The sequence below is a fragment of the Dromaius novaehollandiae genome, chromosome 19, assembly GCF_036370855.1.
Source record: "Dromaius novaehollandiae isolate bDroNov1 chromosome 19, bDroNov1.hap1, whole genome shotgun sequence".
Taxonomy (NCBI): domain Eukaryota; kingdom Metazoa; phylum Chordata; class Aves; order Casuariiformes; family Dromaiidae; genus Dromaius; species Dromaius novaehollandiae.
The window spans coordinates 8,109,245-8,124,204 of record NC_088116.1 but is presented as its reverse complement, the minus strand read 5'-3'; the positions used below and the strand labels follow the sequence as shown (position 1 = coordinate 8,124,204).

Sequence of the window (14,960 nt, the reverse complement as noted above, 5' to 3'; positions counted from 1 at the left end):
GCACTGCGGGGCAGGAGGGACTTCAGGGGACCAAGGCTGCATGGTTATGGCCACACCTTGCAGTAAAGGGGGCTACTACGTTCATTAAACAAACTGGCAGTAGGAGACTGACACCCATTGCAGATCCTGCCCCTGGTTGGTTTCTCAGGCTCTGCTCTCTGCCTTTCCATAGCTCAGCCTCACCACAAGCAGCACCTACGAGGCCAGGCTGTCCGCGTCCCTTGCGAGTCTGCGGCCAGGCTCTATTCCCTGGTAGGACACCACCGATACCCACCTCTGCGGCGAGCCATCGGAGCTGCGCTAATGGCAACAGACATGTTTAAGTGCCTCTGTGGGAGGCCCTGGACGCTCTGCAGCTCTATTTCTGCACTGCGAGCTTACAGGGCATTGCTGCTGCACAGCCCTGTCCCTCTTACGCAGCCAGGAACACCCTGCAGCAGGAGCTGTTGCTGCAGAGGGCTGTATCGATACCGCCTGCACCAGGAGAGTTAAATACCAGGAACAGGTTTTAGCTGCCACCTTGCCAGCTGGCTCTGCGCAGTGAGTTCCTCATTCAGCCCCCCTCTGCCACCCACCTCCACTCGGTTTTTCTGCTTCACCTCACATTTTCCTTTGCTCCTCCTGTTCTTTGCTGCTTCTCCTGCCGCCCCCTGCTTTTGCTTTTCTCCTCCTCCTCTCTCACACATCCTACTCCACATTTGCGCGCGCTCTCTCTCGTTCTTGCCATCATCTCCTCCCCCCAATTCCTTGCACAAAGCATTCCCCAGGATACTTCCCTCCACATTTACTTTCTATTTTCCTTCAATTCTCCTTCTTGCCTCCTTCAAACAGGTTCTGACCTCACTTCCCTGTCAAGCCTTGACCCATACTGCTCCTCACTGCATGCACAGACTCCAAGGAGAGAGATACTGGCGCCAACATGCTCCCTGAGACAGCACATGCCTCTTCCCTCTTTCTCTTAAATACAATTATCTCCACGCTGAATGCCTCCCTCGGGTAGAAATCTGGAGCCAACAGTCCCCCCTTCTCTTAACTGAAGGAGAAGCCTCTTAGGTTTGGTGGCCAAAGTTAAGCATCCCAGGGCACCTGTGCCTGGGCTCACAAGCAACACAGAGCGACACCAGGCTGGATCCACGTACAGCCTAGCAGAGCCCCAGGGCAGGGCCAACACACACGAACGGGACCCAGGCTCTGCTGGGTGCTCCAAATCGGGAGCCCCCAGGCTCCACAAGGCCGAGGGTGCAGAACGCCAGCGACAAGAGGGGGAACGAAGGCCCTGCTCTGGAGATGGCTCGGCTTGGCAAGAGAGCTGGGGTAGCACGGCCCTTCCCAGCCCTCCTGCCACAGCATGTTTACCAGAGAGGGCTCCACTTCACCACCTTCCACCCTAGACAGAGCACAGAAAATAAATGCAATATAATTTGACCTTGAAAGCCTTAAATACTCAGGGGTCTGGTCATCTGAAAGATCCTTCTCATCCCATGGCTCAAGCATGACAAGCATGGCTCACGAGCAGTCCTTCTCTTGAATGAACACATGGATAAATGCTCTCCGTGAGGGTCCCTCAGCTCCCAGACTTGCCCCACAAATGAGTCAGAGAAGGTCCTGGTACATGGATCTCCAGGGCTCCCCAAGAGGGTGTAGAGGGACCATAGGGGAGACTGCAGAGGCCTCTGACATGCATAGAGAACTGCTGGGTTGCTCCAGCCTTAATGACTGATGGAAACGAGCAGAACTTCCACAGGGTAGGGTCTATTTTATCATCTTATTTTACAGCCTGTCAGAGACCATGCAGACCAGAGGAGCAGCGCCCTGCTTCTCCTCCTGATGGGATGAACATCATCAGTCAAATCAGAAGAGCCAAGAGGGTAGAGGGAGAGACAAGAGGAAAGGAGGGAGGCAGAACAAGTGCAGAGAGATAAAGAGAAGGAGATGGAAGCAAATATCAGAGTTTGAGCAGGAACTACCTTTCTTGGACACTTTCCTCCCCTCCTTAACTGAGCTGTGTTTTTTAGTGGCTTTATGGGTGCTGGCAGCTTGCGGCACACAGGTGAGGTGCACGGGGAGTCCAGCGGCTGACATCAGAATAGCCGTCATGCCTACAGCGGATACGAGATCAACATGCAGGAAGGAAACAATGGGGAAACACATTCATTAAAAAAAAAAAAAAATTAATCTTTCAAAGAAAATTAAAAAGATAAAACAAAACAAAACCCAAGCCCTTGATTCAGAGAACATAAAACATCCGAGAGGCAGTCGGGTTGGAGTCAGCACAAAGACGCGATCCAGAGGCCTTCAGAGGGAGGAGCTCAGACAGCAAATTAAAGCAGGGAAATATGGGCACGAGTCTCACCCATGACCCTCTGAGCTGGTGTTCGAACAGGACCCTTCCCTTTGCCTTGGCTTTATGGCTCCTTGGGCATTTTAGGTCTGTTATGGTGCAAATTCTTGGAGTTGGCAGGAGCCCTGCAAGCAGCACACACCCTCAGGGCCTGGAAGATCAGTGCATTGACTGTAACCTCTTAACAGCCCTGCTCAGCTGCTCCCCCATAAAGCTAAGTGTTTCAAAGGCGTCGCACTGAATTAATCCCCATGCTAGCGCCGAATGTGGCTTTACTGTCTTTAAATTCTGCTGCGGTCCTGGGCTGATCGTGGACTGTAGCTGCTCCATTTAAACCCCTGCCAAATGAGGCCTGTTTGATCTGCGATGGCAGCTCCCTTCTCCCCCCGCGCAATCTCTTCCTTGGCACTCAGTTTTCTCCCAGCGCCCCCAGTTGCAATTCAAGTCTGTGACTTCTTACCCTCCCCCATCCCAGCCAACAAGAGCAGCTGCATTCATTGGATGCACTTTGTTAAAACTAATGAATCATTAAAAAGGACAGCAATTCCCTGAAGGTAAAATTGGCACAGCTACAGGACTGATCATGCCGATCTAATATGATGTTTGCCCACGAAACCCAGGCCAGTTACAAGTCATAACATTTCTAAGGTAACATATTGCTTTATTCAAAAAAACACCTGCCCTAGCTTTCCCAGGAAGCAAATTCCTGCCTGCCACAGCTACCACCAGCACTAAAAAATGCTCACGAATGCAAACCGACAGCAGACGACCGAAAAGCCAGCATTTCCTCAAAAGCTACCTCTTACAGCAGCCCATGCAAAACCACATCCTTATACTAAAGAAAATTTTGCCACCATCCCCAGATCCCAGCACAGAAGTTTATGACCAAAGCTGAGATTTTTAAAGATTTTATTTTTCAAGGCTATATTCGGCTGGGTTAGGAAAGGAAGATATAAAAGCAAACATGCTCTTTCAGGATAAAATGAGGTACCTTGCCCATGCAAGGCAAAAATGACTGAAAATCAAGTTATTATGGGAAACATCAACCAGCTTTGTGTGCAAGCGGTAAGAGTATTTTCTGCCTGAAATATGCAGCTAGTTAAAAGCCCACGTGTTGTAACTGAACATCCCTTCTGCAAAGTCCCTGTAAAATGCCCCCCTGTCAGAACTCTTCCTATACCATCCTGACTGCATTTTGCACCTATTTCCCAAAGGCCAAGTACAATAAATATTCCAGTAGCTGTTTGAGTCCTTTCTTTATCCACAGTCAGAAGCTTTTACTAAAGCTTTTTCATCTAAGGACATGAAAAGACTTACAGACAGACACCAAGCTGTGGAGAAAGGATTTCACAACATGAGGAAAGGGGCACAGACAGATGAAGTAATTTGCCCAAGGTTACCCAAGAACCTCCGACAGAGCTGGTTCTGCCAGCAGATCAGGCTGCCCAACGCATCATTTAACAACTAAACATGCACCTCCCTCTTTGGAAAATAATACCAGACAGCAAAAGGCTAAGCTAGCCCCTTCCAGCACTGTAAACAGCTCTTCTGACTGACACCAAGGCAACAGGCATCATAGAAACTTGGCAAAATGTAGTTGTGTCAAAAATGATGGAAAAAATGAAAAAAGAATGAGGATAGGAAGATGACTTCAGCAGATATGTTACAGAGGCACAGAAAATAGGTGCAAAGTGTGAGCACCAGCCCAGACATAGTTGCCTAGGCTGTTTCCACCCTTGTCCACTGATTCTCAGGTCTGCAGGTCAGCACAAAGAAACTCTCCCCTCTGCAGCTCCTGCCAAGTCTGGCACCAGAAGCTCATGCTCCGGACCTTGGAAGAGTTTCTGCGTGTGATACCATGAACTTCCAAAGAGGAATAGGTAGCACCAAATCAGGAAGGCTCAGATCATCCCCATCAGGTACCACCTTTGTTGATCTGGATCTAACGTGTAGCCCCTCTCCTTTGTCCCCAGGAGCTGCAGGGAAAGAAGAGGATCTGTAAAGCATGTGAACGTTAAATTAGTAACCCTAAGCCTACTAATGGCATAGCAATACGCTCTCAGCAGGTAGAGCCAAGCACAGCTTCTGAAGTTGGTATAAGCTAGCATGGCTCTAACTGAAAATCAGATCCAGGAATTTCACAATCAAAATAACTTCCTTTAAGTCTTGAACTAAAGACCACAAGACCGTTGTGTGCTCTCTACCCCAAACCAAGCCAGAAGTCCTTCAGTACTCATAACAAAATCTACTTGCTTTCTGAGGGAATGAATGAAGCAGAACATCTGAAGCTCAGCTACAGCACCAAAGCTATCACCTGCATGCACACCAGGCAGTTACTTTCCACTTTTAGCTGGTTAAAGGACAAACAGAGGTATTACCAGAAGAGCAGCTGATTCAAAAGCCCTAAAAAACAGTGTTCTTGGAAAAACAGGCAAGATGCTGGATCTCTTCACAGCAAAGACAGAATATCTCAGGCTATTAGAATCTGACCCACAAAGGTTACAAAATGCAATTCTTCAGCTAGGGTGCAGAAACGGGAGTGGTAAAATCGTCTCCAGAACCTCTGCTTCTGAGCAATGTGATGACATTGATTGCTAAGACTTGACATTTGAAGAGCAAGTCCAAAGGCTAACAGAGATTATTACCACCTACTGCACATCTGAGATAGGCAAATGCAAAATTAATGCTCTCTGTTGAAGTCATCAATACAATCTTGCTAAGGTAGCATGCAGAGCCCATTAAAAAATAAAAAAAAACAAAACAAAACAAAAAAAACAACCCACAGAAGCAGAAGCTGAACATCTGAATTCACAGATTCCTAAAGTCAGAGGACAAAAATGTTTCCTTCAAAATTAGATCAAGTGAAAACATGAGCCACAGAACCTCAACTTAGTTCAGTTACCCTTTAACATATCCCTGCTGATACCTTGAATAACATATCCAAAATTACTGGCTAGTATCATGAGTCATCACAAAGAAAATGCACATTTATTCTGGGAACTTTATCTCTTTCATTTCGTGAGCTGCAAACACATCTACGCTTCCACAAAGACATAAAACACAGGCCATATGCGAGTCCAGGAGGATTATCCGGCACCAGGTGTTCTCCCAGTGACAATCTTACACTGGCCAGGTAAAGGTCATTTTCCACTTCTACCTTCTGCTGCCTTTGGGGAGACACATAATGAACGGACTGAATTTGGCCCTGGACTCGGATAATTCTCACTTGAAGACATGAGGCCCAGCTGCAACAAGATGAAAGCTTGCACAGACCAAGACCACTTTGGATGCCCTTGCATTATTGCAAGACTTACTGCTGCTCACTAGCCCACCTCTAGGAGTTTGAAAAATATTACTGAGCTTTCCATTGATCACTGGGTTTCTTCCCTGCAAGGACTGAAGGAGGAAAAATACAACAAGCCTTGCGAAGCGTGCTTTGCCATCAGATACATTTCTATGAATGCGTGCAATAAACACACACAAAGAAAACTGCCTCTCTTCTCTTGCTCAAAGCATCTATCTGGCCAGAAGTACAACGTCACCAACTCCTTGGGGCTAAAATTATTTTTACTGCCACTATGACGACATCCCTCAGCTTTTCTCAGCCTGCCGTGTAAATAGGGCACTTTCGCAATATCCTGTAATGTGCCAGAGTTGAGCACAGGGAAAACACACTTACATAACGTGATGAGCGTCAGCCAACCACTTGCTCATGCATCCAGTCTAACGTGCCCCTCTGGTCACTGGTTCTGGCTGCTGATCTGTATTTGCACAGATTGGTACGTGTTTGGTTCCAGTCTTGGACTTAAGCGGGCAGAGGGGAAATGACACAACCTGGGGAAATGCCAGACCTTGCCATCAAATAACATGAGATCTTGGAGACAGAGTGAAGCACTGCTAATTTGTACGATTATATCCATCAGCAAAATCATTAAGTTTGGTGTGTTTCAAAATGTCCCAGCTCTAGGAATCACATGAATGAGAAACACTTGGCTTCATTAAAAAACAAAACAAACCCTAATTTTCAGCCCTCACCTTAAAACATAATATTAGAAGGTACTTCAAATGACCAACCTAGTCCACCGCCCAGCCCCCAGGCATGCCAGATAAACTACATCAGTCCCAACAGATGTTAGTCCACCTAATCCTTAAGCACCAACACCATGGTTCAACAGCCTGCTTAGGCCTCTATGCTGGCATTTCACCATACTAACCAAATGTTGAACGAAAAAAGAAAAAAAAAAGCTTAAAAGACAAGTTTCCCCATGCACCATGCACCCCGAAGTGTTAATATAGTAAAAAGGAAAAAACTTTCTCTGTTGCATAAACCAGGGTTTTAAAGTCAGCTTCATGATTTCTGGGATACCAAGCTGTGTTTTGAGAACACATGGGGTTGACAACGTTACAAATTTCTCACTCAAAGAGATCCCCAGACCCTCACCACATAAATGAAAGCCATCTCCTCATTCAGAGCAGCAGGATCACCTGTTTATCCATCGAAAGCTCCGTTTGTTTCCAACAGGGGCATCTGCAGCCTTTCCAGAGACAACGCACAAGATTCAGGGATTTCACTTTTCCCTACTTCAAACTCGAATCAAAGCTGCTGAGAAGCACCTCAGGATGGAGACCAAAGGCTGTGTCATCAGGATGGAGACCAAAGGCTGTGTCACTTTTGGACACAGCTTTCTAGATTTTTTTTTTTTTTTTTTTTTTGGAGCGACAAAGCGAGGCAGAATCCTGCAGAACTTCAGTGCAGCAGCAAGGCTGGGGGTCATCTAGCTCATCTTTGGTGACTGTGCTCCCTCTATGATTGAGAAAGCATTTCTGATGATCAGCAGAAGCACCTACGGGCTGTGGGTTGACAGTGCTTTACTGCTCGAAGAGGCTGATTTCTCTTTATTGACTGGGGAGGCAGCATACACGACCACTAAGTTAGACGTCTAGCTTTTAGCTAGCCAAAGATAGTTAGAGATAGGTAAGATACACATGCGTTTTAGCCATCCCAAAAGGGCCAGATGCCAGCCAAGAGAAGATAGCAGAGCAATGCATGTTGTGAGCCAGACCCTGCAAAACCACAGCTCACATGTGAGAGCACAAGAACACCCCTTTCCCCACAGTTATCGCAGAGGCCTTTGGGTCCCCAGCCTTTCCCCCATCACCACTAACACCCCAAAGAAAACGGTCACGCCATGGGGACTGAGAAACAGCAGGGGCCCAGGCTGTGTGTTATGGAATGATCTGAAGAATAAGTAAATCAAAGACCATCTGCAGGATTTTAAATATGAACAAAATAACACTTCCCAGAAGAGGTCCTAGAAACAGAGCAGAGCAAGAGGGGGAGGAGATGTCCCTGAAGGCCCAGCCAATTAGAGTTCCAATAAAATTTGGCCTTGTTACCAGAACTTCGCTGTTGCTTTTTACCAGAAACGTTCCCAGACATTTATTTTCCTCTCACTTGCTAATTAGCTTGTCCAGATCTTTCGTCTGCTTCTACTTTAACAGACAGACTCACATCCAGACTTTTCTCCTCCCTTGCACCTCTGAGGTCTGCCACAGTTGGCAGAAGGCAGCGCAGCACTGATCAAAGCCATATCCTAGGAAGATTCAGAGCGGAAGGAGATGCTAGCCTTGGGGGTGCCCGTGCACTGACCACACTCATCCCAGCACACGCACCCCTGAACTCCACTGCAGCTCAGCGTGCTTCTCGCTAGCTGCCTCACAGAGAGCTACAGGTTATTAAAACTAATAATTATTCTCTCTCTGCTGCACCCCCAGCCTCCAACAACAGAAAAAATGATTGCAAACATAACCTTTGCATGTTATTTTATTAAATGGTGGTAAATGTCTAATTCTAGTAAGGGCTCCTGCAGCCTTTTACATCCAAATGTAGCATGCGAGGAAAAAACAGACCATGCATATTCTCCTTTTCCAATGACTTGCACATACAGAGCATGATCACAGTTAACAACATGCATCCAGGCTGGATAGAGCAGGGCTCTTCAGTTCTTGGCTGTATTTACCTCTATGAGATTAACTAATTAATCATACAGTCACTGCTATTAGCCAGGGGACCAAATTCAGAGCTTTTTAAGCAAGGAGAACTCTGCTCAGGCCATCCACCTATACCAGGTCTGAGCCTGACATGACATCTCATTTCCACAAAGCCTTTTAGACTGATTTGCTAACCAGGCGATCAGATCATCTGGACCTGTTAGAGAACATCCAGGATTAGTCTTTATGTAGTGCCCAGTTTGCTTTAGAGGCATGCAAGGCACAATTTTCAGGGTGATACTAACATTGGACAACTGGATCATCAACACGGGTGGACCATTCTTAGGAAGGATAAAGCCCTACGCTCAGAAGGAGACAAAACACAATAGTCTTTCCTGGAATAAGGTGGTAAACATTTTTTCAAAGATTAATAACATGCCTCTATAAGCTCAGAAGCAAAGTCCACAGTGTTCAGGGAGCTAACAATCTAATAGACCATGCACAGACAAAAGACAGAGAAAGGAGATGATTAATAGATACTCTGTTGTGTCCAAAGTGGGCACAGAAAACCACAGAAAATACTGTATGCCAGATCTTTTTCATGCATCTACCATTGGGGTACTGCATCACGATATGATTTCAAGTGCACAGTCAGTCTTGGTATGGAGAAGACACCTGCTATCAGCAGAACATGCGGCTCCTAAGGCACCACCCAGACCAGAGTCCCCCACGTTTGGAGCTAGCTGGATCAAAACAGATCAAACACCTGACAGTTTTCGGCACTCAAACTAGAAATGCTTTCACTGAAAGCTGCAAGTGCAAATTGTCATTTTCAAGGCAATGCCATTTCATGTTTAACGGGCAAATCTAATCTGAAAACGAACATTGAAAACTGGCACTTTCATCTTTCCTAGACCCTCTCCTTAGGCATATTTAGGATCACATTCACAGGTTTTGATGATAACAAGAAACTTGTATTTCTGCTGCTACAGGAAAGAACATCTGGTTCAACTTCTGGCTCTTCCTTTTCCTAAGACAGTGTGCCACAACCATTTTTCTGTCTAAAGGACCACCTCAGCTTGCAGAATAAAATCACATTAAAAAATTGCACACACCATCTTGCAGTGTAGCTTTCCTCCTTGACTAAACAAAAGTAGTGAGTGAACAGCTAACATTTAGCCTGATCTGTGTGCTCCCCTGTGCTACTTGCTCACCCACACGTACAGGAGAAGATGGAAACCCAAAATAAACCCACTCATTTTCAGAGCCAGCTTCTGATGTCTTGTGACCCATCTCTAAACCACAGACTGCAGGTTCAGAAGTGTGCTCAAGAGACCCATTCAGCAAGCTCCATCTGCTTCTCTCTCCTGTTAAGACAGACTGACTACACACCAGACCACGTCCTGTTCTCCCCGTGCCTGCATTAGAAAAGTATTGGCCTTCAGCCTCAGGTACTGACCAGCATCAAACCCTCACCCAAAGTGGGACAGGAGCACAAAGCCTCAAAACTAGCACAGCTGAAAGAAACGATTGCCAAGGTCTGACCGTCCCATTCTCTCCCAAATACGCTCTCTCTCTGCCTTTATGAACAGTCTTTGGGCCTAAAACCTTTCTATCCTCAGAGACATTTCAGACTCTTTCTGAAAACTAAAAAAAGAAAGTACAGACCACAGAGAAGGAAAACATTTAATTGCATAACCCTAGGGACAAAGCAGATAAAGCAGAAAGGAATCATTACCTGCCAAGGCCTGGTTCACTTTGCTGGGTTTGGGCATCTTGACCGGCAGGTTTGGGGTGCTGGAGAGGAAAAAAAAAAAAAAGGACAAGTTCAATAGCACAGATCAATCACCAGACAAGAGATAGAGAATTCACATGACGTTCCCTCCACAGCGTCAGGGCCCCGAGTATCATAACAGGCTTTAATTACCCAGAGCAGCCTCACCCAGGATCTGGGACCGCCACGCACACATCTTTTGCCCACTGTTCCAGCAGCTATATTTAAGGAGCCCAGTCCTTGCCTAAGCTGTGTTGTAGGTGTACCTGTCTCCAGCCCTGCCTCCCGGGTGGACCTCAGACCTGTGTCGTAGGTAGCTTGTCTCCAGTCCTGTCTCCTGCTGCTCCTGACCTGACTCCCTGGATGGAGCCAGGACCTCGCTCATCACCTCCCCTTGTCTGGGCCTGCCAGCGGACCCTGTTGTCACCCCCTCGCTCTGGCTGCTCTGACACAGAGCCTCCTGAGAGCACCCACTCATGCTGCACAGACTGCTAGGCCTGCAGATCCACAGCACGAGTGTGCAGCCAGGGACTGCTGGGATGCAGCAGACAGATCTTAAACCTTCCCGGCGTATAAAATGTTGCAGCTGTACACAGCAAAGGAGGCAAGCATTACCCTTCCCCTCCCCTTTCAGATGGGGAAACCAAGGCACAGCAAAGCCATGCAAATTGCTGAAGCACGTGCAACTGCAGCCTTGGGTTAAAGAGAACCAAGTCTTGACTCCCACTGCGCATCCACTGGGTTACTGCAAGATGTGGCAACAGGAGAGGAAATGTTGAGGGAGTCTTAAGAGTTTGGCACCCACCTTCCCTTGGAAATCAAGAGGATTTGGACACCAAACATTCCCTTTCAGGCTCTCAACCTACTTCCTTTGGGAGTGTTTCCCGGGGCTGGTAACCACATCTCAAGTTAGTTGGGGATACGTGGGCAGACAGGGACACGTGTGGCTGACAGCAGGAATTAGGAAGGAAAAGCGTAAGCAGCAGCGTGAAAGTCACTAAAGGAGAAAGCAAGCTGGATCCACATGAGCAGAGCAGAAGCATTTAAAGTCTAACATGCTGGCATGGAGAAGCCATCCACAGACGGTGTCTTGGGTGGTGCATACACCTGTCGCAATGCGGGCTCACGCACACCAGCGCCCATAATTACATAGTACATTCAGACAGCAGGGCTCAAAGGACTCCCAAAGACATCCAAAATTACATCAAACCTAGCCAACTTCCTGGGAATTAACAGAGCAGATGATGATAGTCTAGTGCCCCAAATAACATTCACTATCCAGAGGGAACCTGCTTCTCACTACACGCGGTGCAAAAGCAGCCACTGTGTCCAGAACAGCATCACCGACAGAGGTCCCGCTCTTCAGCCTTGCCTGAATCTTTGTCTGCTTTTCCTTAACAACAAGCAGAGCTGAAGAGATTGGGGAGGAACACGCACCTGTCCTCCACCCTCACAACAGGAAAGCATCCCCACCTCCCTCCTCTCCTACCTGCCACAGCTTGACAGAGGTTCTCACAGAAGCGTTGAGCTCCCTGAAGATATCCCTGGGCAGGACCCAGGGCTTGGCACTGTGCTGACAACCCGGACAAGTGAGGAGAGCTCTTCCAGACCCTTAAAAAGTTCTCCAGATTGCAGTCCGCCTGTTTCAAAGACTGTGTTTTCCCCTCTGCTGTACCTAATTTTGCAATGTTTTCAAATGACGCAATAGATTGTTCTCGCCACAGTCCAATTCAAGCCTCACTGAATACAGTGGAAATTCTCTCCTCAATTTCAGAGGGCTTTGAATCAGATGGTGTGACTCTTCTGTATGACATCCTTCTTTCCTAATTTAGCCTCTTCATCACAGCTTTCTTAGGTATTTCTTTCCTCCTTCCCTATCACTATCTTTCCTTTTGCTTCATTCTGCTCCTGCCTGTGGTCCTCTTTGGATGACAGCTAATAGCAGGACTGCACCCTCTCCAGCTGCAGACACAGACGGAATCTGAGGACCAGCAACTGGAAAGGAAGTTGGGAGACCTACTCCCCAAAATCAGTGAGGTGACGCACCCCCCTCTCACCCACCAAAAAACTCCACCCTGTATTTCTCCCCATCTTCTCCCACAAGAAGGCAGCACAGGAGAGAATGGGGGGCCTGGGAAGCCCCCCTCCACTCCTCTGCCCCCAGGCTGTGACCCCTGCGTGTGACTGATGCTGAAGAACTCGCTTCAGCACACTGTGAGAGCAGCAGCCACGCTGGGCGCTTTCATTTCCCCTTTCCTGTGGAAAGTAAAAACATGGCAGAACACAAAGCTGAACCTTCAGCTTTGTGAAGAAAGTGGATGGGCAATAGGGGGGTTCTTCCAACTCGTATTTTTGGAGAAAAAAGAAAAGATGTGTGGCAGAGAACTGTAGAAATGAAGCTCCAGACATCACTCAGTCCACCTCCTTGCTTTGAGACAGACACAAATGCACACAGACTGCCACCAGCAACTCTTCGTCTAATCTGTTCTTGAACATGTCTAACACAAGGAGTGCCACAATTTCCCTAATTAGTTTCTGACAATATTTTAGTCCTGCTACTCAGTGTCCTGCATCTATCCTAAATCTTCCTGGCTTGGATTTCCTCCTTCACCTTCCCCAAGCAGGACTGATCATCTCTCTCTTTGGAATCGCCTGCGGTGTCCCCATAGCCTGGAACAGTGCCTTTCACCTCTTCTGTGAACGTTTCATGTGTTCCACCTTTGCCACCAAGGCAGACACACAGCACTGCTCTTGAGGTCCTCCTGCAGCTGATGTAGCCATATTTGAACTGGTAAGAGCCCTGTTCTCCCACCTGCAAAGCAGCAGCAAAACCTCACCAGTGAGAGCTATCACTCAGACACTTCCTTTAAACATAAAGATGCGGAGAAGGGCTGGACTTCTGGGCACTCTACGCCAGAGGCTGAAGAAGGCAAGACAAACCCACAGGTGCTCTGGGAAGGGGATCACAAGTAGCAATGGTTTGAGAAGACAGGTGAGAAATACTTCAGTACTCTTTCCTTCACTGCAAGGTTCAAGTCGGAGCCATTGAGCAGCTAGAGCTTTTACAAAATGAGAAGAGCCCTTGAGATTTACAGATGGAAATGAATAAGCAATTGATGCATTTGCAAGCAATCAAGTTTTGGAAGCTGCAAATGCACTGCAGATAAATTACCTTCCATCAGCCAGAAAACAGTCACTGATCAGATGCACTCCTGGTGTATGGTAAATGCAAAGTGTGTCAGCTTTGACTGCTGGGAGGCTTTAAGCCAACTGATCTGATGATGGCGGAACCAAATACTTTTTATTTCACATTTGGCATGGGCTACAAATGCACACACGCTCAGTTAACAGCATCTCAGCTAACAACATCGTAGGATGTGCTAACCTATCCGCTTGATATCGTGTGAATGAATTCTCAAGGCTGCCACACACATTCTTTCACATCTGTAGAAATCCCAGACATAAGGCTGATGAAATCAAGGGAAATTCATGCTGCTTTGCGGTACCCTTGCCACAACACTGCCAGCATAGATTTGAAGCCACAGTGTGTGGGAGGAAGTATTGCCATGCCAAAAAAGGTGCAGAAATGCTACGCAGAACTTACCCTAAATCTGAAGGGTTTTTTGGGGGAAGATGGGGGAGGTGATGAGGAAGGATATTGCTATCACGGGGTAAGACATGCTGTGCCTTGCCTCTGAGCAGGCTAGGCAGCAGCACGAACAGTCTGTATGTGGTCCATCAGCCTAGACTCAGGCTCCCAACAGGCAGGAGGACTCAAGCCACTCACGTATTGTCATATCAGCACTGGCTTCTTGGAGGAGAGCAGGGTTGGTCCTGGAGCAAGGTGGGCTGAGGTGCTGTTGATTTACTCAAGTGAGGCTCATCTTTGAGAAAACTTGATCCAGACAGGACTTTGAGGACTCAGGTGAGGGGAAGTTTGGAGAACTGCAATACAAGAGCGAGCACTGCAGTGCGGAGAGATGAGAGGAATCCACTGAAGCACCTGCTCGTGCTGCCTTTGCTGCCCATCTCTTCTTCCCTGCTGAAGGGGATTTCGGCTTCACTCATCACAAATGAGCTTTCTATCTAGTCAGTGCCTTCAACTCTTAACCAAATGTTCAGGCTGTGCTTGCAACACCTGAAAGTCAATGCCTGAAATCCCTGCGTGTTTGCCTGGGATTCCTCCCCAGTCTAATTCAGCCCTGCCATTCACTGCAGTTCCTACTCTTCCCACCACACAGGAGCTGAGGGAGCGCAATAGGGAAAAATCAGGCTGAGAAGAAAGGAACACGAAATAAGACACTTTCCTCAAAGACCCAGCAAGAAAATCCTGATAACATTTGCCATCACCAGTGCCCATAAAGAAAGTGCAGCAATCTGCTACAGTGGGCAGACGCCGAAGACCGATATTTCAGCGTGACAAAACCATTTGCTTCTCCAGAATTTCAAGATACTGTAATATTGGTGAGACAGGGAAGTACAAGACCAGAGGGGAAGCGAGGCATCTGCTGCTCCTTTAAACGCCAGGTGGCCAGATCCGAACTGAACATCACCTAAGCTTCGTGAGCACGTGTGTCCTAATGGAGCAGAAACGGCCATCTGTGACAACTCACACCCTCTGCCCGATACAGCCCTTGCAGGCTCCTTGCAGCTACCGGTGCAGCCACTAGCGTGGGGGGCTGAACGTGGAGGAAGACAGCGACATCCCCAAGAGCATGCAGGGAGCGTGTGGCACGCCAGGGAACTCTACGCTAATGCCTGCCGTAGATACAGACCTACGGGGAGAAGACAGTAGGGGACTTTCTCCCTGGGCACAGGCCAGCAAGTTGCATGTTCCTGCATCACAGCCTAACT

General features: G+C 47.7%; 1 protein-coding gene across 5 annotated transcripts in view; it reads right to left on the bottom strand.

The window, feature by feature from the left end:
* DTX2 (deltex E3 ubiquitin ligase 2) overlaps positions 1-14,960 on the bottom strand; it is a 46,570-nt gene that overhangs the window by 11,655 nt on the left and 19,955 nt on the right. For 3 of the 5 annotated variants that reach the window (XM_064523380.1, XM_064523379.1, XM_026107262.2), the window contains 2 exons: positions 10,071-10,129; positions 1,968-2,099 (listed from right to left, as the gene is read on the bottom strand). In XM_064523380.1, the coding sequence (XP_064379450.1) occupies positions 1,968-2,099; positions 10,071-10,129 (191 nt within the window). The remainder of the gene's footprint in view (positions 1-1,967; positions 2,100-10,070; positions 10,130-14,960) is intronic. The other 2 variants (XM_064523381.1, XM_064523382.1) reach the window with 1 other exon arrangement.